The sequence below is a fragment of the Mastigoproctus giganteus genome, chromosome 8 (assembly GCF_048544385.1).
Source record: "Mastigoproctus giganteus isolate SK-2022 chromosome 8, ASM4854438v1, whole genome shotgun sequence".
In the NCBI taxonomy this organism is placed as follows: domain Eukaryota; kingdom Metazoa; phylum Arthropoda; class Arachnida; order Uropygi; family Thelyphonidae; genus Mastigoproctus; species Mastigoproctus giganteus.
Window position 1 is genome coordinate 101,203,030 of NC_143582.1, and position 24,526 is coordinate 101,227,555.

Below are 24,526 nucleotides of genomic sequence, written 5' to 3' on the forward strand. Positions count from 1 at the left end.
AAGCAAATGAATATAAAACACCATTATGCCTGGCATTTGTAGATTATGAAAAGGCATTTGACTCCATACAGCATAAGGCAATGTTTCGGGCACTGGAAAGACAAGGCATAGATACCCCATATATATATATTATGATTTTGAAGAAAATATATGAGAGTGCTACCTCCTTTATTAGACTAGACAAAGACAGTAGGAAATTTAAAATGGAGAAAGGAGTTCGACAAGGAGACACAATATCTCCGAAGCTGTTTGCTGCTGCCCTTGAGGAAGATTTCAGAAGATTAGACTGGTCGCAGAAAGGAGTCAATGTGAACGGAGAGTACCTAAACCATTTACGATTTGCAGATGACATTGTCGTTATAAGCCATGATCCCAAAGAATTAGAGGAAAATCTTAATCAGTTATGCACAGTTAGTAAGGATTTTGGACTAAAGATGAATATGGCTAAAACAAAAGTAATGATGAACAAGTATGCCACAGAAAGGGAAATAATGATTGACGGAGCAGTAATTGAAAAGGTGGAGTCATATACTTATCTGGGACAAGTTATTAGCTGTAATGATAAATGGCTGGAAGTCAAGAGAAGAATAAATTTTGGATGGATAGTATTCAGGAAATATAGTCACATACTGAAGAGCAATGTCCCAGTTTGCCTGAAACATAAAATAATGAACCAATGTATACTCCCCACCATGACTTATGGAAGTGAAACTTGGGCACTCACCAAAAGAATGGAAGAGAAGCTGAGAACTACACAGCGTAGAATGGAACAAATTAAATTGGGAATCAGACTGTTAGATAAGAAGAGAAACACATGGATTAGGCAGCAAACTCAAATAAAGGACATTCTTATCAAAACTAAAGAAATAAAATGGTCTTGGGCAGGACACAGCTGAAAGACATGATGACAGATGGACTAAGAAAATAACAGAATGGTTCCCAAGAGGAGCTAGAAGAAAACCTGGAAGACAAAGGCGGAGATGGATAGATGAAATTCATGAGTTTGTGGGTAGTAAATGGATGGCCAGTGCCCAAAACAGAAGGAACTGGAAAGTTGCTGCAGAGGCCTTCATACTGCAGTGGATTGAAAATGGCTGATGATGATGAACTCAGCATACTAAATTTTGACCTTGATAGTGTTTATATTGCCCTTCATATGTTGTCTTCGGTTCATCATGACAAATTTTTGTTGATTAATTTTTTTCTTCATAGAATTAATTTTAACTATAGGTTTCTTGGGCTTTATGAATTTCAGAAATTTGTTGTATTCCTTGCCGATACCTTGGTCCTGAAAGGTCTGCAGTAGCTCAAACTTGTTCATAAGGTCTGCTGAAACTTAAACTTGTTCATAAGTTTCAGTACATACTGCTTTTTTCTCTTGTTATACCTTGGTCCTGAAAGGTCTGCAGAAGCTCAAACTTGTTCATAACGTCCAGTACAGTGGGATCAACTGACGATGTTACCAACAGTAAATTCTAAGTGGGAAGCATTCAAGGAATTAATCATTGATGCTAAATGCATGGGATGCTTATAAATTATCAAGCAACTCAGAAGCCTATGGCAGATATAAGCTAGTCTATAATCAGGTCACAAAGGAGGTTAGGCAGGCGAAGGTAGATTACGAGAAATCCTTGGCAAAAGATGCTAAGAAAAACAGCAAGGATTTCTTTACTTATATAAACTCTAAAAGGAAGGGGATGAATCTGATTGGTCAACTTGACATCGATGGTTCGACTGTTGATGATCTTGCTCAGATAGCAAACAAACTGAATGAGTATTTTGCATCTACATTCACACATGATGAATTATTAATGTTTGAAAATGGCAAAAAGTTATCAAATTGTAGCAGGGTACTTAATGATTTTGTAATAACTGACAGCAAAGTTTAGGAGAAATTGTGAAGTTAAACATAATAATGATATTAAGAGTAGGAGACCGGCGGAATTACTCAACAAGTACAGGTCACTGTTGAAAAAAAGCCGTGAAATAGGATTGAATTTGAAAGTGTCTGCAATTCTGCCCAGACACGATAGGAGGGAGTATATGATGAGAGCCTTGTCGATCAATTCGGCCCTGGAAAGATTGTGCAAGGCTCAAGGGGTAGAATTTTTTTCAGCCTGGACTGTACTTGTTAACAGGAGAGATTGCTTCTACCGGGATGGGATACACTTAAATAGAAAGGGTGCAAGAATATTTGCTGATGCTATCGAGGCAGTGTTAGGTGGGTCGGAAAACTGCTAGTTTGGGGGGATACAAAGACTAATAGTTTAACAGTAACCGCAGGCAGAGGTGAAGGTGATTCTTGCACAACTTCTATTAGAATAAGAAGCGACCTGGAGCGAGGGGTGTTGGGGGTTTCAGGGACGGATGGCAGTCATCATGGAATAGTTGGGTATATGGGATGTGTTAGGGTAACAAGGAATAGGCATAGGAGCATGTATGCTTGCATGTATACCAATGCTAGAAGTATAGTAAATAAATTTGATGAATTTGAAGTGTTGGTCAAGACATCAAAGGCGGATATTGTTGGGATAGCAGAGACATGGTGTCACAAAGATATAAGGAATGCAGAACTGGAATTTGGGGAGTACAATGTGTACAGAAAGGATAGACAGGACAGAAAGGGAGGGGGTGTTATGCTGTTAATTAAGAAAAACATAAAATCAAAGGAAGTGCACCCAGTTAATATAGATGAACAGTGCTCTGTTGAGTCAGTTTGGTGTGACATAAGCACTGCGAAAGGAAAAATAAGAGTAGGAGTGTGTTATAGGCCTAATGACTCGAATGAATACAATGAACAATTGTACAGAGAAATAGAGTGGGCCAGTAAATCAGAATGTCTTATAATGGGGGATTTTAACTTCCCAGATATTGACTGGAACTTGTGGGTTGGTCACTCACACACTAGTCAGACTTTTGTGGAGTTATTGGATGATTGTTTTCTGCAGCAGCATGTTCGAGAGGCAACCAGAGAAAGTAACACTCTTGATCTGGTTATCAGCAGTGATCATTCGTGTATTAAGAATTTGCAGATAAAGGAACCACTAGGTGGCAGTGATCACAGTGTGCTGAAGTGGGATTTACTCAAAGAGGTAACTACCGTCAGGGGTAAAGGAAAGGGTTTTTGCTTCCGTAAAGGGGAGTACAGTGGTCTCAGACAGTTTTTAAATTCTGTACAGTGGGATCAACTGACGATGTTACAAACAGTAAATTCTAAGTGGGAAGCATTCAAAGAATTAATCGTGGAAGCTACTAGACTTTATATACCGATTAAGAAATATCGTTCAAGGTTTAGGCCTAAACGGTTATCAAATGAACTAATGAGACTCGTGACAGAGAAGAAAAATGCATGGGATGCTTATAAATTATCAGGTGACGCAGAAGCCTGTGGCAGATATAAGCTAGTCTGTAATCAGGTCACAAAGGAGGTTCGGCAGGCGAAGGCGGATTACGAGAAATCTTTGGCAAAAGATGCTAAGAAAAACAGCAAGGATTTATTTACTTATATAAACTCTAAAAGGAAGGGGATGAATATGATTGGTCCACTTGACATCGATGGTTCGACTGTTGATGATCCTGCTCAGATAGCAAACAAACTGAATGAGTATTTTGCATCTACATTCACACGTGAGGAATTATTACAATTTGGAAATGGAAGAAGGTTATCAAATTGTAGCAGTGTGCTTAATGATTTTGTAATAACTGAGAGCAAAGTGGAGGAGAAATTGTTGAAGTTAAACATAAAAAAGGCACCAGGGGTGGATGGGATCTATCCAGTTATTTTAAAGGAGGCGGCAAAGCAACTAAGCAAACCCTTAGCCATAATTATGAGAGCATCCTTGGACTCAGGGGAGGTTCCCACGGACTGGAGATGTGCAAATGTGTCCCCAATTCACAAAGGTGGATCGAAGGGTGACACAAGTAATTACAGACCAGTTAGTTTAACTTCTGTTCCGGGTAAAATAATGGAGTCGCTGGTTAAAGATGCATTGCAGGATCATCTAGACAAGACTGCAGCAATAATTCAAACACAGCATGGGTTTGTTAAGGGAAAGTCTTGTCTGACAAATTTGATTGGTTATTATGATGTGGTCACAAAGGAACTGGATGCAAAAAATAATTTTGATATCATATACTTGGATTTCAGGAAAGCTTTTGACACTGTTGCGCATGGAAGACTACTGTACAAATTGGAGCAGAATGGTATTAAGGGTAAGTTGCTACAATGGATAAAAGGATGGTTAAGTGGGAGAAGACAGAGGGTGGTAATCAATGGGTGCTGCTCTTCGTGGACTAATGTTATTAGTGGAGTCCCACAGGGTTCGGTGTTGGGTCCACTGTTGTTTTGTGTATTTATCAATGATATTGATGAAGGTATATCAGGCTTAATGTCGAAGTTTGCAGATGACACAAAGGTTGGCAGGGTTGTTAATGACAGTAATGGCAGTGTGCTACTGCAACAGGATCTAGATAAATTGGGCAGATGGGCTAAGAAGTGCCAACTGAAGTTCAACCTTTACAAATGCAAAGTACTGCATATGGGTAGAAGTAACCCCAGAGAAACGTACCAACTGTGTGGTACTACACTTAAGGTGGTAGAAAATGAAAAAGACCTGGGAGTAATTGTGCAGTCAGATATGAAGTTTTCTGAGCAGTGCAGACAGGCTGCTAGGGCGGGTCATGGGGTTTTGTCAATGATATATAGGAATTTTGCTAGCAGGGAAAAGGAGGTGATTGTCCCTCTGTATAAGGCAATGGTCAGGCCACGCCTTGAGTACTGCGTACAGGTCTGGAGGCCTCATTTTAGGAAGGATGTAGATTTGCTTGAGCGTGTACAGAGAAGAGCAACACGATTGGTGAGGGGAATGAAGGGATTCTCTTACCAAGAGAGGCTTAAGTTCTGCAAATTGCAGTGGCTGGAGACTAGGCACCTGTGCGGTGATCTGATTGAGGTCTATAAGGCCTTGAATGGGTTGAGCACGCTGAATTCTGATGGGATCCTTCCACTTGTTCAGATTACCAACCTACGGGGACATAAGTTCAAATTAAGAAAGGACAGATGTAGAATAGATGTGCGGAAATTTGCCTTTAGCCAGCGGGTGGTTAATTGCTGGAACAAACTTCCATCTGTCGTTGTAGAAGTTGATAGGTTAAATAAATTTAAGGAGGAACTGGACAGGCATTTGGAGGGAATGGTGTGACTTTTTTTTTTTTTTTGGCTGATGCTGCATAAGCTCCTATACTTGCTTTCTTGCATCATGTGCCACTACTACTACTACTACATAAGAAAAGCACCTGGCGTGGATGGGATCTATCCAGTTATGTTATTAAGGAGGCGGCAAAGGAACTAAGCAAACCCTTAGCCATAATTATGAGAGCATCCTTGGACTCAGGGGAGGTTCCCACAGACTGCAGATGTGCAAATGTATCCCCAATTCACAAAGGGGGATCGAAGGGTGACACAAGTAATTACAGACCAGTTTAACTTCTGTTCCGGGTAAAATAATGGAGTCACTGGTTAAAGATGCATTGCAGGATAATCTAGACAAGACTACAGCAGTAATTCAGACACAGCATGGGTTTGTTAAGTGAAAGTCTTGTCTGACAAATCTGATTGGTTATTATGATGTGGTTACAAAGGAACTGGATGCAAAAAAGTAATTTTGATATCATATATTTGGATTTCAGGAAAGCTTTTGACACTGTAGCGCATGGAAGACTATTGTACAAATTGGAGCAGAATGGTATTAAGGGTAAGTTGCTACAATGGATAAAAGGATGGTTGTGGGAGAAGACAGAGGGTGGTAATCAATGGGTGCTGCTCTTCGTGGACTGTTTTTAGTGGAGTCCCACAGGGTTCAGTGTTAGGTCCACTGTTGTTTTGTATATTTATCAATGATGTTGATGAAGGTATATCATGCTTAGTGTCGAAGTTTGCAGATGATACAAAGGTTGGCAGGGTTGTTAATGACAGTAATGAATGGCAGTGTGCTACTGCAACAGGATCTAGATAATTTGGGCAGATTGGCTAAGAAGTGGCAATTGAAGTTTAACCTTGACAAATGCAAAGTACATATGGGTAGAAGTAACCCATGAAACGTAAACTGTGGGTACTACGAGAAACATACCAACTGTGTCGTACTACACTTAAGGTGGTAGAAAATGAAAGAGACCTGGGAGTAATTGTGCAGTCAGATATGAAGGTTTCTGAGCAATGCAGACAGGCTGCCAGGGCAGGTCATGGGGTTTTGTCAATGATATATAGGAATTTTGCTAGCAAGGAAAAGGAGGTGATTGTCCCTCTGTATAAGGCAATGGTCAGGCCACGCCTTGAGTACTGCATACAGGTCTCGAGGCTTCATTTTAGGAAGGATGTAGATTTGCTTGAGTGTGTGCAGAGAAGGGCAACAAGATTGGTGAGGGGAATGAAGGGATCCTCTTACGAAGAGAGGCTTAAGTTCTGCAAATTGCAGTGGCCGCAGGCAGGCACCTGTGCAGTGATCTGATTGAGGTGTAAGGCCTTGATTGGGTTGAGCACACTGAATTCTGATGGGATCCTTCACTTGTTCAGATTACCTACCTAAGGGGGCATAAATTGAAATTAAGAAAAGACAGATGTAGAATAGATGTGCGGAAATTTGCCTTTAGCCAGTGGGTGGTTAATTGCTGGTACAAACTTCCATCTGTCGTTGTGGAAGTTGATAGGTTGAATAAATTTAAGGAGGAACTGGACAGGCATTTGGAGGGAATAGTGTGTTTTTTTTTTTTTTTTTTGAATGATGCTGCATAAGCTCATACACTTGCTTTCTTGCATCACATGCCACTACTACTACATACTGCTTTTTTCTCCTGTTGTTGTTGTTTGTGTTACTGCACAACGTTCTCCTCTTATAGTTTCCCTTTCTACGCTGTTTTGTCTCTTTTCAACCTTAGCATTAAAGTCCCCCATAATAATGGTGTAGTGAGTTTTCTGTTCATCTATAAGTCTCTCAGTTTCAGTGTACATTCAGCCTCTTCATCCTGGCTCGATAGTAGTGCATCGTTCATTATAACCTTTAAATTGTACCTCTTAAAAATCCTAAGAAGTATTCTCGACACCCTTGCTGATGTACTTTTGAATTCCAAAATGTTGTTTTTTTTATATCTTTATGGACCTGAAATCCAACTCCACCTTCACTGTTTTCACTGTTTCCATTGTGTACATCAGCTTTCCACTTGATAAACTTATCAATGATTAATTTCTTCTTCTTGTTTCAGCCAAACCAATGACATTCCAATTCATGTTTTTCTAATTTCATTTCCAGGTCAAATATCTTATCTTCACCGATGAGGGATCTTATGTTGTAACAGGCCAAGTTCAGTTTCTGTGCATGGCATTCTGCATGACCCAGAGATTCTTAGCACTGTCTGCTTCCACTCTTATCCCCTCGCTATGATAAGAGGGAGTGTAAAAGCCACTGGGGGTTTGGTCTTTTACTCTTCATGCCGACCAAGCACCTTTAAGCGAACCACTCCATGTTTGTTGCCATCAAAGTGACATAACAGGGCTTACCATCAAAAAGTGTGCATGAGTGGATTTTAGGGAGGCAGGAAAACTAGGCTTCTCCTAAATCTTCTAAAATACAAAGATTTGGATATATCAGTGTTTTAGACAGTCTGAGAACACACAGAATGCTTGTTATTATATTATATTAATTATATTAAATACTATGTAGATACACTATACTTTATTCACTGAATTTTTAGCGTTCCTTGCAAAATGTTCCTTAGTTTAGTGTGAATTCTTAATCTAAATTTTAAGCCTTTCTCAAGTTCATAACATTATTTATTGGGTGGCACCAAAAGGATCCACCTCAGGTGCAAAAGTTGCCACTGATGCAGTGGGACCAACTGATTATGCTAGTATGCAAATTCTAAATGGAAGCATTCAAGGAAGCAATCAAAAAACTGCCCTTCCTTTCATACCAACAAAGAAATACTTTTCAATGTTTAGCCCTAAATGGATGCTTGATGAACCACTGACACGTGTGATGTATATAAATTATCAAAGAATGCAAAGAAATTTAAGTAAAAATGCAAAGTTTCTTTGCATTTTTACTTATAGATCAAAGTCTTTTGCAAAGAAAGAAGGGGTTGAATCATATTGGGCCACTTGTCAGTGGGTTTACTGTTGAAGACCCTCCTTACGATGCTGACAAATAGACTAGGTATTTTGCATCTACATTAACACGAGAAATTCTTTAGATTAGGAGATGCCAGAAGCTTATCAAAATCTAACTGGGAGAGCAATGACTACAATAACTGAAAGGAGAGTGGAAGAGAAATTGTTAAAGCTGAACATAAAAAAGTCACGTGAGGTGGATGGAATCAATTGAATCATATTAAGGTAGGCATCAAAGAAGGTAAGCAAAACCTTAGCCATAATTATGAGGGCATCCTTGGATTCAGGGGGAAGTCTCTAAAGATCTGATGTGCGAATCTATCCCCAATTCATAAATCAGGATCAAAAGGTGCTACAACCAAAAACAGATGTTAGCTTAACATCTGTTGTTGTTATTTGATTTTTAGGAGCATTAGCAACTAAGGCCATATTTCTCCAGGGATATGCAGTGGTCATTCCTTGACCTTTCCGCATCCTCCGTATTTGGTAGTCATGGGTTGAACCCCAGTCTAATCAAGAAGTGTGTGCTACGCACTGTTGCTCCTGCCCACCTGGCTACGGAGGTGCCTTAACATCTGTTAAGCTAACAGGTTTGTTATATTCCAGGAAAAATAACGGGGGTGACTCTATTTTTCTTGGAATAGATTTTAAATAATGCAGGACTATCTGGACAGGAGTACAATTGTACTGCAGTCACAGCATGGATTTAAGGAGGTGGGGAGGGCTTGTTTAATCAATCTGATATGTTACTATGATGTAGTGACCACGGAACTGGTTGCAAAAATAATTTTGATATCCATACTGTTGTACTTTAGCATTAGTTGAAGCATATGATGCAAGAAAGCAAGCTTATACAGCATCAGCCAAAAAAAAACCTCTTCCCATTTTGCCCATCTGGTCACTACAAATGTTTGTCTAATTCAACCTTAAATTTATTTAATCTATCAACTTCCACAACAACAGATGGAAGTCTGTTTCAGCAATCAACTACCCGCTGACTAATGGCAAACCTCTGCACATCTATTCTATAACTGTCTTTCCTCAATTTAAATTTATATCCCCTCAGGTTTGTAATCTGAGCAAGCAGAAGAATCCCATCAGGACTCAGCGTGCTCAACCTGTTCAATGCCTTATACACTTCAATCAGATCACCTCGCAGGTGCCTAGTCTCCACTTGCTGAAATTTGCAGAATTTAAGCATTTCTTCATAAGCATACCCCTTTGTTCCTCTCACCAATCTTGTTGCCCTTCTCTGTACTCGTTGTAGCAATTCTGCATCCTTCCTAAAACGAGGCCTCCAGACCTGTAGGCAGTACTCAAAGTGTGGTCTGACGATTGCCTTATAGAAAGTGATAATCACTACTTTGTCTCTGCTAGCAAAATTCCTATATATTATTTACAAAACTCCATGACCTGCTCTGGCAGCCTGTCTGCACTATTCAGAGAACTTCATATCTGACTGCACAATTACCCCCAGGTCTTTTTCATTCTCCACCTTCCTGAGTGTAGTACCACACAGTTGGTACAATTCTCTTGGATGCTTCTACCCATATGCAGTTATACAGTACTTTGCATTTGTCAATGTTAAACTTCATTTGGCACTTCTCAGCTCATCTGCTTAACTTTTCTAGATCCTGTTGCAGTCGCATACTGTCTTTAGTGCCATTAACAACCCTGCCAATCTTTGTATCATCTGCAAACTTTGACATTAAGCCTGATGTCGAAGTTTCGATATCATTGAGAAATACACAGAACATCATCAATATCATTGAGAAATACACAGAACAATGAGCCCAGCACCGAATCCTGGGGGACTCCACTAATAATATTAGTCCAAGTAGAGCAGTCCATTTATTAACATTCTCTGCTGTCTCTCACTCAACCATCCCTTTATCTATTGCAGCAACTTTCCCTTAATGCTATAAAACTGTGGCCACAATCAACCCACTGCAGGATAGAAGCCTCCTCAACAATTCATGCTAAGGGAAATGGACCATAATCTGCCACGCTGGTCCAGTGCGGGTTGGCAGATTGACTGTATTTAGCAGTCAGGGGGCTTGAACCCCGGTCTACTCGAAGAGCGTGTGCTACTGCACTCCTGCTCCTGACTATTCGGCTGCACTGCTCCAATATGTACAACAGTCTTCGATGTGCAACAATATCAAAAGCTTTCCTGAAATCCAAGGTATGTGATATCAAAATTATTTTTTGCATCCAGTTCCTTTGTGACCACAATGTAGTATCCAATCAAATTGGACAGACAAGACTTCCCCTTAATAAACCCATGGTGTGTCTGAACTATTACTGCAGTCTTGTCTAGGTGATCCTGTATCACCTCTTTAACCAGTGACTCCATTATTTTCCCCTGGAACAGAAGTTAAACTAACAGGTCTATAATTATTTGTGTCACCCTTTGATGAACCTCCTTTGTGAATTGGAAATACAGTTGCACATCTCCAGTCCATGGGGACCTCCCCTGAATCTAAGGATTTTCTCATAATTATGCCTAAGGGTTTGCTAACATCCCTTGTCCCCATCGTCCTGGATTATGCGTGACAGTTCCAGATTTAATTTGTTTTTCCCGCATTGCAAACTGTTCCGGTAAATGTTCCAGATTGGACATATAGCCTGCATAGTTAATGGGCAAACATAATGCAAATTCAAATAATGAAATAATGAAAAATTCTCTCCGTGGAAAATATATTTAATTTCTATTGTTTTTATTGTTAAAAGAAGTATGTATTATTATTATTATTATTTCACAGAATTATCTATATAATATAGGTATTTCTGAGAAATAAAACAAATATTTTGTTTTATTTCTAATAAGTGTGATATTTTATTTTATAAGTTTAGTTCAAAGAAGTATATGTATTTAATTTATATTTTGTATGTGAAAATTTTTTATTTATAAAAAATTTTGTTGTTGTTGTTATTTGGTTTTTAGGAGCATTAGCAACTAAGGCCATATTGCTCCGGGAATATGCGGTGGTCATTCCCTGACCTTTCCACATCCTCCTTATTTGGTGGTGACGGGCTCGAACCCCGGTCTAATCCTACGCACTGCTGCTCAGTTCCCACCTGGCTACGGAGGCGCATAAAAATTTTTAAAAGATATATCTGTATATTGTTTTTAGGGGGGGGGGGTTGTAAAATCGATGTCCTATGCTGGAATACTAAGATTCTGGTCAGTTTAACCAAAACAAATATTTTCAGCGGGGCCCCACTTTTTCTAATTATGCCACTGCTTATAGATGATCCGATTGAGGTTTATAAAGCTCTGTGAGAGGGATTAGTAAAATGAATGAAGGCAGAATTCTCACTGTTCTAACTTTTTATCACCATTTGGCTTACTTGACAAAAAAAAAAAAAAGTGAGAAATTATGCAGGCATGATTGCCAGAATCAGTCGGGCTGACCTGAGTCTCAAAAGAAGGTCACTAGCAATTGTGTATTGTGCAGTGTTCTTGCCTGTCATCACCTATGGAGCCAGTGTGTGGTTTAGCTGCATGGCCATAGTCAGAAACAGGAACAAATTAAAGACAATTCAGAGAATAATGCTTCTCACTATCAACAGACCATGTTGCACTGTGAGCACACTGACACTGCAGTTGCTGGTTGGTGCTCTCCCACTTTATTTGGAAATAGCCCAAAGAGGCTTATGTTATAGACTCAGGAAGGGCATACCCACAGAATTTCTAGGAATAGCCCTTGACATTGCCAATAACACCAAGGCTGAGATTAAAAGAATAGCCACAAAGCTCCATGAGCAATGGCAATCAAATTGGGAGCAGGCAACCAGAAGTGCTGTTATCAAAAGATTTTTGCCACAGGTAGCAATGGTTAGCCTGAAGCACAAATGTGGTACATTTCTGGACTTTTTACAACCTTCATATTGACAGGTCACTGCTCCCTAAAGGCAAAACTAACTTTCTTAGGGCTGACTGATGACCCAAATTGATACTGGACACACATTCTTTATGGATGTACAATCTGCAATATCCAAAGAACACAGTTAATAGCTGAAATTGGCACCCTTCCACGAGGACAGGAACATCAATTTATTATAGATAAAAATATATATAAAGCATTTACAAACTTTACTCAACAAGTATTTGAAATTGGATGAAGCATGCAGAGACAGGTTGAAAGCCTCCCCCAAAACCAAGCATTAATCCACAGCCAAAGTGCCCATGTCTCTCACCATGCCCAGATGATGACATTTCAATCTGACAGGGTAGCTGTAAACAGCACCCTGAAAGATACATGAATTAGACATAACTGGATTGATGGCTGGGCCTCCCCCCAGGGTCACCACACTCACTATGTAATTATAAGAGGAGGGAGATGAACAGGCAGCCAGGGAAGCAATCCAGCAGAATAATATTAGTAAGCTTGTTGCTTACTAATATGAAATGCAGAATGATGAATGAGTCAGTGCGAAAGAATTGAGTGAATGTGCTGGGCACTGAATGAATGTGATAGTCAGAGGTGGGCTGTCCCGAGGGTGCAAGGGGTGCACTGCTCCCGGACGCCAACATTCAAGGGGCACCTGAAAACCTGAAACTTATATACACATATGAAGAAAATTTTGAAGAGGGCATCAAATTGCGATTGCCACCCGGCACCATTATTCCCTAGAAACTCTCCTGGATTGGTTGAAATTGAAACTGTGGTGAAAGATAAAGAGAGTGACCCAGTAAGAAGTAAAAATTTGCAGATTCGAAGTTTGCAGACGATACAAAGGTAGGCAGGGTTGTCAAGGACACTACTGACACTATGCTGCTGCAACAGGATCTGGAAAGGTTGAGCAGATGGGCTGAGAGGTGGCAAATGAAGTTTAACATTGACAAATGTAAAGTACTACACATGGGAAACAGCAACCCCAGAGCAACGTATCAACTCTGTGCCACTACACTGACAGTGGTAGAGAATGAAAGGGACCTCGGGGTGGTTGTGCAGGCAGATATGAAGTTCTCTGAGCAGTGCAGACGGGCTGCAAGAGTAGCTCATGGTGTATATAAGGCAATGGTCAGGCCACACCTAGAGTACTGTATACAGATCTGGAGGCCTCATTTCAAGAAGGATGTAGAGCTGCTGGAACGAGTACAGAGAAGGGCAACAAGATTAGTGAATGGAACAAAGAGGTGCTCTTACGAAGAAAGGCTTAAGTTTTGCAAATTACAGTGTCTGGAGACTAGGCACCAGCGAAGTGATCTGATAGAGGTGTATAAAGCCTTGAATGGTTTGAGTATGCTCAATGCTGATGGGATTCTTCCTCATGCTCAGAATAATCACCTGAGAGGGCATAAATTCAAATTGAGGAAAGACAGATGTAGGATAGACGTGCTGAAATTTGCCTTTAGGCAGCGGGTGGTTGGTTGGTGGAACAGACTTCCATCCCTTGTTGTGGAAGTTGATAGCCTAAATAAGTTTAAGGCTCAGCTGGACAGGTATTTCGAACGAACAGAGGGGTGAAGTGGAAGTGGTTTTTTTTTTTTTTTTTGGCTGATGCTGCATAAGCTTGCTTTCTTGCATCAAATGCTTCTACTAATGCTAATGCTAAAAGAGAGTGAAAGAATATTTTGGTAAAAGGGAGTGAATGAAGGTATGAATGTAATTGAGAGTTTGAAAACACATTGTTAAATGTAGTTTTAGAATATAGACACTAACACAAATTAACTTAGCTACTAACAACATCAGTATACCCACTGCATAATGCCCCAGCAGGCAAGATATGTAGCCTGGACTGCACCTCAGCTGAATAATAAAAGTAAGTTGAGGAGCCTGGGGATGCAGTGCAGAGAGAATGGAATTGAATAAGTGATACGTAAGTTTGAAAGAATGAATGAAAGTATGGGTGTGAGTGAGAAAGAACAGTCTAATTCTTAGTAAGTTATAAATATTAACCCGTAATTTTAGTTGTCCTTAAATCTAAATTAATTATTTAAGTTAATCTTAAAGTAAGTATTTTATTTTAAATTACACTACACACCATTGCATATCCCCCCACCCCAGTGTGAGAAAGAGGATAAATGTGTGTGGTGGGGAACCCCCATATAAAACAGAATGTATATCTAAAATGTAAGATAAAAAGCATCAAATCAGAATGAATGAGAATATGAGTTTAATAAATTCACTCTCCCCCCCCAGATTGACTGGTGGGCAAGTGGACCATTTATGGCCCTGTGCCCATCCAAGCATACACCATGCCATGGCTACTTAGCCATGGTGGTGTGGGATGCACACACTGGCCAGTTGACCCCTGGCCAGTGTGGGGTACTGTCTAAGTAGGAACTCGAACAAAGGGTCCCTTAATCTATGATCCTACCACCTGGTGTGGTTGTTTTCTCTCTCTCCATCCCTTTACTTGGTGGGTCATTCAACTGCCAGCTATCAGCAGGATTGGCATCCTGACCTGGGGGTCCCTACTCTGTCCCCCCCCCCCCCATTTCAACCAGCCGGGCACTGTCACTACTGCCCCCCATTTCTCTCTATCACTTTAACCTCCTCCCACTTCCTATCTATCCCTATGCCATTTCTAAATTTCACTTTTTTGACTGGGCTCTCACTGTCTGTAGCCTTGGCTACCACAGGGTTTGCCCCGCCAGCGCTTATACTCTCTACTGCCTGGCCCGCCTCCTCTTAGTGTTGAACGGTAAATTAGAGGTTTTTGTATGAAAACATAGGCCCCCTAGACTGAGGCCAGATGAACAACACAACCTACACTACCACGCCTGTCAACTTACCTGCAGCAAGCTTTGCAAACAAGATGGTCCACCTCCACCAAAGGGCAGATAACAAGAATATTCTTCCAACATATCAGCAAGACTTACCCCAAACCACTTAGCTGGCTGTTCCCTGGCCTTTACATGACATACCTCTTAACAGGACATGGCACGTTCAGAGAGAAATTAACCAGCTTTAGAATTGGACAGACCCCACTCTGCCACTGTGAGGAAACAGAGAATTGGTAACATTTGATGTACGATTGCCCACTATATGATAACCTGCATTGCAACCTCATCATAAGAATAATACCCAAAAATCAGGAGAACCATATCATGGACCATAAAGATCACTGCAAGGCTTTTACCTCCTATGCCCAAGACTATTTCAGCAGTGTAGAACCTTCCTGGAACTGTAGTAGGCATCATCCAACAACTGCAAACAATGTAAAACATTGAATTCCAGCATGATTATTTGTAAAGAGTTTTCCCCCCCTCCCAGTGAAAGGGACCCTGACAATAAATCCCAATCAACCATGCACATCTGTAACTGGACCACTTGCCCACAAACTGAGTGTCCCACATACCAACACTCACTCACTTCTTCAGACCTAATGACTTTCCTGGACACTACCACCAAATTGGACAATTATCTTGGACACTGATACTGACTTAGACTTCTCGGACTAGAAAACTTATGACATTTCATCACTTATCCTCTCATGACATTTGAGCCAACACAGACGGAGAGGTAACACATTCCCCTTCTGCTTCAAATCTGATGATGATGATGATGATGTCTTTTAAGGGCACAAAAGGTGATATTGTTGTACACATTGGCACTAATGACCTTAAGGATAAGAAAGGTTCGTGGAACAGACTTCCATCCCTTGTTGTGGAAGTTGATAGCCTAAATAAACTTAAGGCGCAGCTGGACAGGTATTTCGAACGAACAGAGAGGGGTGAAGTGGAAGTTTTTTTTTTTTTTTTTTTTTTTTTGGCTGAGGCTGCATAAACTTGTTTTCTTGCATCATATGCCTCTACTAATGCTAAATCTGCAGAATTACTTAACAAGTACAATTCAATGTTGAAAAAAAGTTGAGTTTGGATTAAATTTGAAAGTGTCTGCAATTTTTCTCAGACACAATTGGAGGGAGTATATGATGAGAGCTTTGTTAATAAGTTCTGCCCTGGACAAATTGTGCAAGGCTCACGGTTTAGAATATTTTTCAGCATGGTCTATGCTTGCTAACAGGAGAGACTGCTTCTTCAGGGATGGGATACACTTAAATAGAAAGGGTGCAAGCATATTTGCTGATGCTATCTATACAGTGTTAGGTTGTCGGAAAACTGCTAGCTTATCGAGATTCACAGACTAAAAGATTAACAATAACTGCAGGCAGAGGCAAAAGTGATTCTTGCACTGCTTCTATTGTAGTGAGCAGCAACCTAGAGAGCAAGTTGCTAGGGATTTCAAGAGCTCTGGGAGTCATCATGGAACAAGTAAATACATGGGCTGTGTTAGGATAAATAAGAGTAAGAACAGGTGCATATATACTTACATGTACACCAATGCTAGAAGTATAGTAAATGAATTTGAAGTGCTGATCAAGGCATCAAAGGTAAAAAAATACTGTTGGGATATCAGAGACATGGTGTTACACAGATATAAGCAGTGTATAATTGGAATTTAGGGAGTACAATGTGTACAGAAAGGATAGACAGAGTAGGAAGGGAGGAGAGGTTATGCTGTTAGTTAAGAAACATTTAAAATCTAAGCAAGTGCATCCAGTTGACATAGGTGGATAGTAAATGTTGAGTCTGTTTGGTGTGACGTAAACACTGTTAAAGGGAAAATGAGAATAGGAGTTTGTTTTAAGCCTAATGACACTGATGAGTACACTGAACAGTTATGCAGAGAAATAGTGGTCCAGTAAATCAGAATGTCTTGTAATGGGGGATTTTAACTATCTAGATATTAACTGGAACTTGTGGATTGGTCTATCACACACTAGCAAGACTTTTGTGGATTTATTGGATGATTGTTTTCTACAGCAACATATTCTACGGTCAACCAGAGGGAGTAATACTATTGATCTGATTATCAGCAGTGATTATTCATGCATTAAGATTTTGCAGATAAAGGAACCACTAGGTGACAGTGATCACAGTTTATTGATGTGGGATTTACTTGAAGATGTAAATACCATCAAGAGTGCAGGGAAGTGTTTTTGCTTTCGTAATGGTGACTACAGTAGTGGTCACCATTACGAAAGCAAATAGATAGTTTTTAAATTCTATACAGTGGGATTAACTGATGATGTTATCTACGGTGAATTCTAAAAAGGATGCCTTCAGGGACTTAATTTTCATACCAACTAAGAAATATTCCTCAAAGTTCAGGCCTAAATGAATGTCAGATGAATTAATGAGGCTCGTGGCAGAGAAGAAAAATGCATGGGATGCATATAAATTATCAGGGGACTAGCGTATATCTACCTGTGGCAGATATACGTTAGTCTGTAATCAAGTCACAAAGAAGGTTAGGTAGAAAAAATCAGATTACAAGAAATCTTTGACAAAAGAGGCAAAGAAAAAACAGAAAAGAGTTGTTTACTTATTTAAACTCTAGAAGGAAGGGGATGAATCAGATTTGTCCACTTAACATAGATGGTTAGACTGTTGATGATCCTGCTTAAGAAGCTGGTAAACTGAATGAGTATTTTGCATCAACATTCACACATGAGGAGAGAATGCCAGAAGTTCATCAAACTGTAACAGGGAGATAAGTGATTTTGAAATAACTGAGAGCAAAGTGGAGAAGAAATTGTTGAATTTTAACAGAAAAAAAGGTATCTGGGGCGGATGGAATCCATCAAATTATATTGAAGGAAGCAGCGAGGGAAGTTAGCAAGCCTTTAGCCATAATTATGAGAGCATCCTTAGATTCAGGGGGTCCCCATGGACTGGATCCCAATTCACAAAGGGGGTTCAAAGGGTGACACACATAATTATAGACCTGTTAGTTTAACTTCTGTTCCAGGGGTAAATAATGGAGTCACTGGTTAAAGAGGTGATACAGGTTCGCCTAGACAAGACTTCAGTAATAGTTCCGACACAGCATGGGTTTGTTAAGGGGAAGTCTTGTCTGACCAATTTTATTGGATACTACGGTGTCGTCACAAAGGAACTGGATGGAAAAAATAATTTTGATATCATATACTTTGATTTCAGTAAAGCTTTTGATACTGTTGCACATGGAAGCTTGCTGTACAAATTGGAGCAGTATGGCATTAAGGGCAAGTTGCTGCAATGGATAAAGGGATGGTTGAGTGGGAGATGGCAGAGAATGGTCATAAATGGACCCTGCTCTATGTGAACTAATGTTATTAGTGGAGTCTCCCACGGTTCGGTGTTGGGCCATTGTTGCGTTCAGTATTTATCAGTGATATTGATGAAGGTATATCAGGCCTAATGTCCAAGTTCGTAGATGATAAAAAGGTTGGCAGGGTTGTTAATGACACTAATGACAGTACATCTAGAAAAGTTGAGCAGATGGGCTGACAGGTGGCAAATGATGTTTAACTTTGACAAATGCAAAGTACTGCACAGTAACTGAAGAGAAACGTACGAACTGTGTGGTACTACACTCAGAAAGGTTGAGAATGAAAAAGACCTGGGGGTTAATTGTGCATTCAGATATGAAGTTCTCTGAGCAGAGCAGAAGGGCTGATAGAGCTGGCCATGGGGTTTTGTTAGTGATATATAGGAATTTTGCTTGCAGAGACGAGGTGATTATACCTTTGTATAAGGCAATGGTCAGGCCACACCTTGAATACTGAGTACAGGTCTGGAGTAATCATTTTAGAAAGGATTTAGAGTTGCTAGAATGAGTACAGAGAAGGGCAACACGACTGGTGAGAGAAACAAAGGGGATATGCTTATGAAGAAAGGCTTAAGTTCTGCAAGTTGCAGCACCTGGAGACTTGGCAACTTGAGGTGATCTGATTTATTGAAATTGAGGAAAGACAGTTGTAGAATAGATGTGCAGAACTTTGCCTTTAGCCAGCGGGTTGTTGATTGCTGGAACAGACTTCCATCTGTTGTTATGGAAGTTGATAGCTTAAATAAATTTAAGGCTGAACTAGATAAAATTTGGATGGGCAAAATAGGAATGTTGTTTTTTTTTTTTTTTAGGCCGATGCTGTATAAGCTTGCTTTATTGCATCATATGCTCAGCTAATGATAATATTTACCTGTCTGAGAAGGGAAGCATATAATTTGTGTTGTCTTATCTGCTTGGTTGGGTTTTTATTTATTTTTTCCAGTGCTGCCAAAATCTGTGGCTTCCTTGCACTATATGGCAAATACAATTACTATATAAGGCAGTGATTGTCAATAGGGCACTGCTCTTTGTGGACTAATGTTATTTGTGGAGGACCCCCATGGTTCCATTTTGGGCAGATCATTGTTTTTCATATTTGTTAATAATATTGATGAAGGTATATCAAGCTTAATGTCTAAGTTTGCAGATTATACAAAGGGTGACAGGGTGGTTGTAGTAATCAGGATGAGCTACTGCAATGAGATCTAGAAAAATTGGGTCAATGGGCTGAGAAATGGCAGTTGAAGGTTAATATTGACAAATGCAAGGTACTGCATATGAGTTGCAGTAATCTCAGAGTAACTTATCAACCCTGTGTTTCTACACTCAGGTTGGTGGAAAATGCCTGTGAGTGATTGTGCAGTCAGATATGAAATTCTCTGAGTAATGCAGTCAGTTCTGGCAATATCTTCTGATATTAATTAAATTGTTGATTAGTTTTCCTCTTGATGCCTGCTTTGCATAGACCCTGTCTGTTTATCATTGTCAAGTTTTAATTGTCAATGTAACATAATTTAACAAATATAAATGAATAATGAATGGACTGTTGCTTATTATTGTGAAACTATAAATAATTAAGAATGGTATAAAGTAATATGCTTTGCTAGAACTTTTAGGACTTATCAAAATGTGAAAGTGTCACATTTTCTAATTGTCTATGTCCATGTACAATTAAAGTGGGCATAGTTAAACTACTGCTAATAGGCTGTATATGGCTTTCATATGAGGGGCATTCATTAATTATTTACCCATATATGAAGAAATGACATAGTGGCAAAAATATGTTTTTATTTTTCAATGTAATTCCCCTGAACTTCAGTACACTAGTTCCATTTTGTTGGCAATGAGGAAATATCAGACAAATAAAATTCTTTGTCCCATCCATCAAAGAATGCAGAAACAACTGACTTCAGTTCATTATCATTGGCAAAGTGACATCCACATATGATTTTCTTGAAGTGTCGAAACAGGAAATGGTCACTGGGGGGCCAGATCCAGCCTGTAAGGTGGATGGGTAAGTTCTGTAAAGTCAATCTCTCAAAGTAGCAGCAACATCATGTTACTTGTGCACTGTTGCATTGTCATGAAGAAATAGCACACCTCAATAAAGTTTTCCACAGTGTCTTTCCTTTATGAGATCTGTTAGGTTGTACAGTAGGGATGCATATTACTTCCTACTCACTGTCTGCTTCTGTTCCAAGTAGTGAATGTACAAAATTCCCTCAGCACCCCAAGAAATGGTGGACATAATCTTGCCAGCTGAGGGTTGTGTCCGAAATTTTTTGCCTGCTGGAGAACCCTTGTGTTTCCATTTTGTTGATTCTTTCTTGGTCTCAAGATCCCAGTGATGAATCCATGTTTCATCACCCCTAACGATTCTGGAGATGAAAGTTTTAGGATCCTTTCCATAAAGCTCTAAATTCTCCTCACAACACTATTCTGAATTGCTTCTGCACAGGGATCAGAAATCTGGGGACCCACTTTGCACTGTCCTTAGCCATCCCCAAATGTTCATGGAGGATGGTTATAGCTGCTCCCTCAGATATGTCACATTCCCTAGAGATTTGAGACACCTTTAAACATCTGTCATTCAGCACAGTGTAGCACATTTCTAGAGTGGTCACTGTCACAGGCCTTCCTGGATCATCTTCCATGGACTCCCTACTCCACTTGATTTTGACAAGAATTTCACCTGGTACTCTGAAAGTGCATTGTAATTCATGAATGGCCTTTGGCCCATTTCTTTATTTTGTGAGAAACTTGATGACTGAACGATGCTCCAATTTCAGCAAATCCATAATTTGATAAGTCTTCCTTCTTTCTGTTACAGCAGCACAACCTAAAAAAATAGTGGAATCAAAATTAGTATGATTCGTTAGCATTAGCATGGGCACATGATGCAAGAAAGCAAGCTTATATAGCATCAGGCCAAAAAAACCCCTTATTTCACCCATCCCCTTGATCCAAATGTTTGCCAAGTTCTGCCTTGAATCTATTTAAGCTATCACCTTCTACAATGACAGGTGGAAGTTTGTTCCAGCAATCAACCACCCGCTGGCTAAAGGCAAACTTCCGCACATCTATCCTACAACTGTCTTTCGTCAATTTGAATTTATGCCCTCTCAGGTGATTATTCTGAGCAAGAGGAAGAATCCCATCAGCATTGAGCATGCTCAAACCATTCAAGGCTTTATACACCTCAATCAGATCACCTCGCAGGTGCCTAGTCGCCAGACACTATAATTTGCAAAACTTAAGTCTTTCTTCATAAGAGCAACCCTTTGTTCTGTTCTGTTCACTAGTTGCCCTTCTCTCAAGCCCATCTCAATCACCAGATATGAGCCCCTGGGTTAAAAATTGGCTGCTGTGGCCACAGTGCTGCATTGTGTATGGTGGATTGTTAGGTGACATTTGCTGAATGTCACCTATACTCAGTAATAAATTATATTTTTCATTATAAACTGAAGATAACTTATTATGCAATGTTATTGTACAATAATTTTTTGTACTCTCTGTGTACCTGAGGAAGAGAGAGAGAGTGAGTATCCATAATTTCAGATAACATTTGCTTACAATGTTTACTTGTAATCCATGCAAAAAAGAGTGACATTTCTCTCTTCTTGCACTGCTACTCATTCAGTTGGACAGAGAACTTGAGTAGTCGAGGCCTGTTAATTTAAATTAGCAGGTCTTGACTACTCAGTTTAATTTTTAAAAGTTGTCTGTCCACCTGTCTAATAAAGTTTTGAGACTTTAGGACTTCCACATTTTTTTTACTCTATGCCACTCATTCAGTGAACTTTTTGACACAGCTAACCACTCTTTCTAATTATAGCTAAGACATATCTTAATTTTTATTTAATTTTAGCAGTGAGCAATTTAATATAAAATTTTATATTAAATTTTTATTTAATTTTAGCAGTGAGCCAAACAAGATTTGCTGCTTAACACATCAATTTCATGCTATTCAGAATGAGTCCATATCCTACTTACACAGTAATGTTTATCACTCTTGTAGCTTTAAGCTTTTGCCCTAGGCTTACATGAGTTCATTTTACCTAATGTGCCATATTACATATTGTGAATATATATCTTGTTGCTGTGTTTTTCATGTCTTCGTTGGGCTTACATACACATATTCAGAGGATCTGTATAGAAGAATACTTTAAATAGATAGTAAATTACTACTCCATTGTAGAAATGCCCTTTGTGTAGTACTACTATTACTACTACTACACACCAAGCATGTCGCTTGGTGTGTAGTAGTAGTAGTATTATGCAGCATCAGCCAAAAAAAAAAAAAAAATCACACCATTCCCTCCAAATGCCTGTCCAGTTCCTCCTTAAATTTATTTAACCTATCAACTTCCACAACGACAGATGGAAGTTTGTTCAAGCAATTAGCCACCTGCTGGCTAAAGGCAAATTTCCACACATCTATTCTACATATGTCTTTTCTTAATTTGAATTTACGCCCCCTTAGGTTCGTAATCTGAACAAGTGGAAGGATCCCATCAGAATTCAGCATGCTCAATCCATTCAAGGCTTTATACACCTCAATTAGATCACCACGCAGGTGCCTAGTCTCCAGCTGCTGCAATTTGCAGAACTTAAGCCTCTCTTCGTAAGAGGATCCCTTCATTCCCCTCACCTATCTTGTTGCCCTTCTCTGTACATGCTCAAGAAAATCTACATCCTTCCTAAAATGAGGCCTCCAGACATGTATGCAGTACTCAAGGCGTGGCCTGACCATTGCCTTATACAGAGGGACAATCACCTCCTTTTCCCTGCTAGCAAAATTCCTATGTATTATTGACAAAACTCCATGACCTGCCCTGGCAGCCTGTCTGCATTGCTCAGAAAACTTCATATCTGACTGCACAATTACTCCCAGGTCTTTTTCATTTTCTACCACCTTAAGTGTAGTATGACACAGTTGGTACGTTTCTCTGGGGTTACTTCTACCCATATGCAGTACTTTGCATTTGTCAAGGTTAAACTTCAGTTGCCACTTCTTAGCTCATCTGGCCAAATTATCTAGATCCTGTTGCAGTAGCACACTGCCATTACTGTCATTAACAACCCTGCCAACCTTTGTATCATCTGCAAACTTCGACACTAAGCCTGATATACCTTCATCAATATCATTGATAAATATACAAAACAACAGAGGACCCAACACCGAACCCTGTGGGACTCCACTAATAAACATTAGTTCACGAAGAGCAGCGCCCATTGATTACCACCTTCTGTCTTCTCCCACTCAACGATCCTTTTATCCATTGTAGCTACTTACCCTTAATACCATTCTGCTCCAATTTGTACAATAGTCTTCCATGCGCAACAGTGTCAAAAGCTTTCCTGAAATCCAAATATATGATATCTAAATTAATTTTTTTTACATCCAGTTCCTTTGTAACCACATCCAAGGCAGCTGACATAGTGCCTTCACAAAATGTGTTTGATGCACCAAGTAAGAAACCTTTGTTTATTGCTATGTACAGAATGAAGCTATTTTCTAAATAACAATATACAGTGCTTCTGTTTATACTCTATAATTGTACAATAATATTTTATTATATAATATTCTGTATTTAGATAGTCTTTAATATTTTACAGTGTAATTTATTATTTATTCATTGCTATTATTTGCTTACACAGGGGACACATTATAGTATCAACTCCAGGCAGGTTGGTGGATCTTTTTTCAAGATGCAAAAGAAATTTTAATTTTGCTTCTGGCATCAAAACTTTGGTAATTAAACATATATAAAGGAAATATATTAGGATTGTGTGTATAAAAAAAAACAAAAAAACCCACCCTTGTAGATATTCCTATAGGATATTTATTAATTTTTATATAAAATTTAAATGTAGTTTACGTATTAATATTAGTATAGCTTACACAGACTAATAGATTAACAGTAATGGAAGGCAGAGGTGAAAGTGAATCTTGCACTGCTTCTATTAAAGCATGCATAAGCCTGGATAGCAAGATGTTAGCTATTTTAAGACTGGGGGACCTTGTGGAATAAGCAAGTACATGGGATCTGTTAAGGCTACTTACAGTAAAAACAATTGCAGGTAAAATTTTATGTACCTGCAATTGTTTTTATTCTAAGTAGCCTTAACAGATAAAAAGAAGCATATAATTGAGTCAGTTATCCAAGTTATCATTTCTGTTATCCAAGTAATTATGTCATGCCAAAGCATGACATAATTACTTGGATAACAGAAATGAGGGCAAGAGAGT

At 39.4% G+C, this 24,526-nt stretch overlaps 1 protein-coding gene across 4 annotated transcripts in view; it reads left to right on the plus strand.

Annotated features, from left to right (window-relative positions):
• The window catches only part of LOC150081741 (ATP-dependent RNA helicase DDX55), a 596,429-nt gene that overhangs the window by 124,314 nt on the left and 447,589 nt on the right, over positions 1–24,526 (plus strand). For all 4 annotated transcript variants that reach the window (XR_016547250.1, XR_016547251.1, XM_090378843.1 and 1 more), the window contains one exon: positions 23,935–24,028. Coding sequence is in view for 2 of the 4 variants with exons in the window: in XM_090378843.1 (XP_090234969.1) it covers positions 23,935–24,028 (94 nt within the window). In the remaining 2 variants the exon portion in view is untranslated. The remainder of the gene's footprint in view (positions 1–23,934; positions 24,029–24,526) is intronic.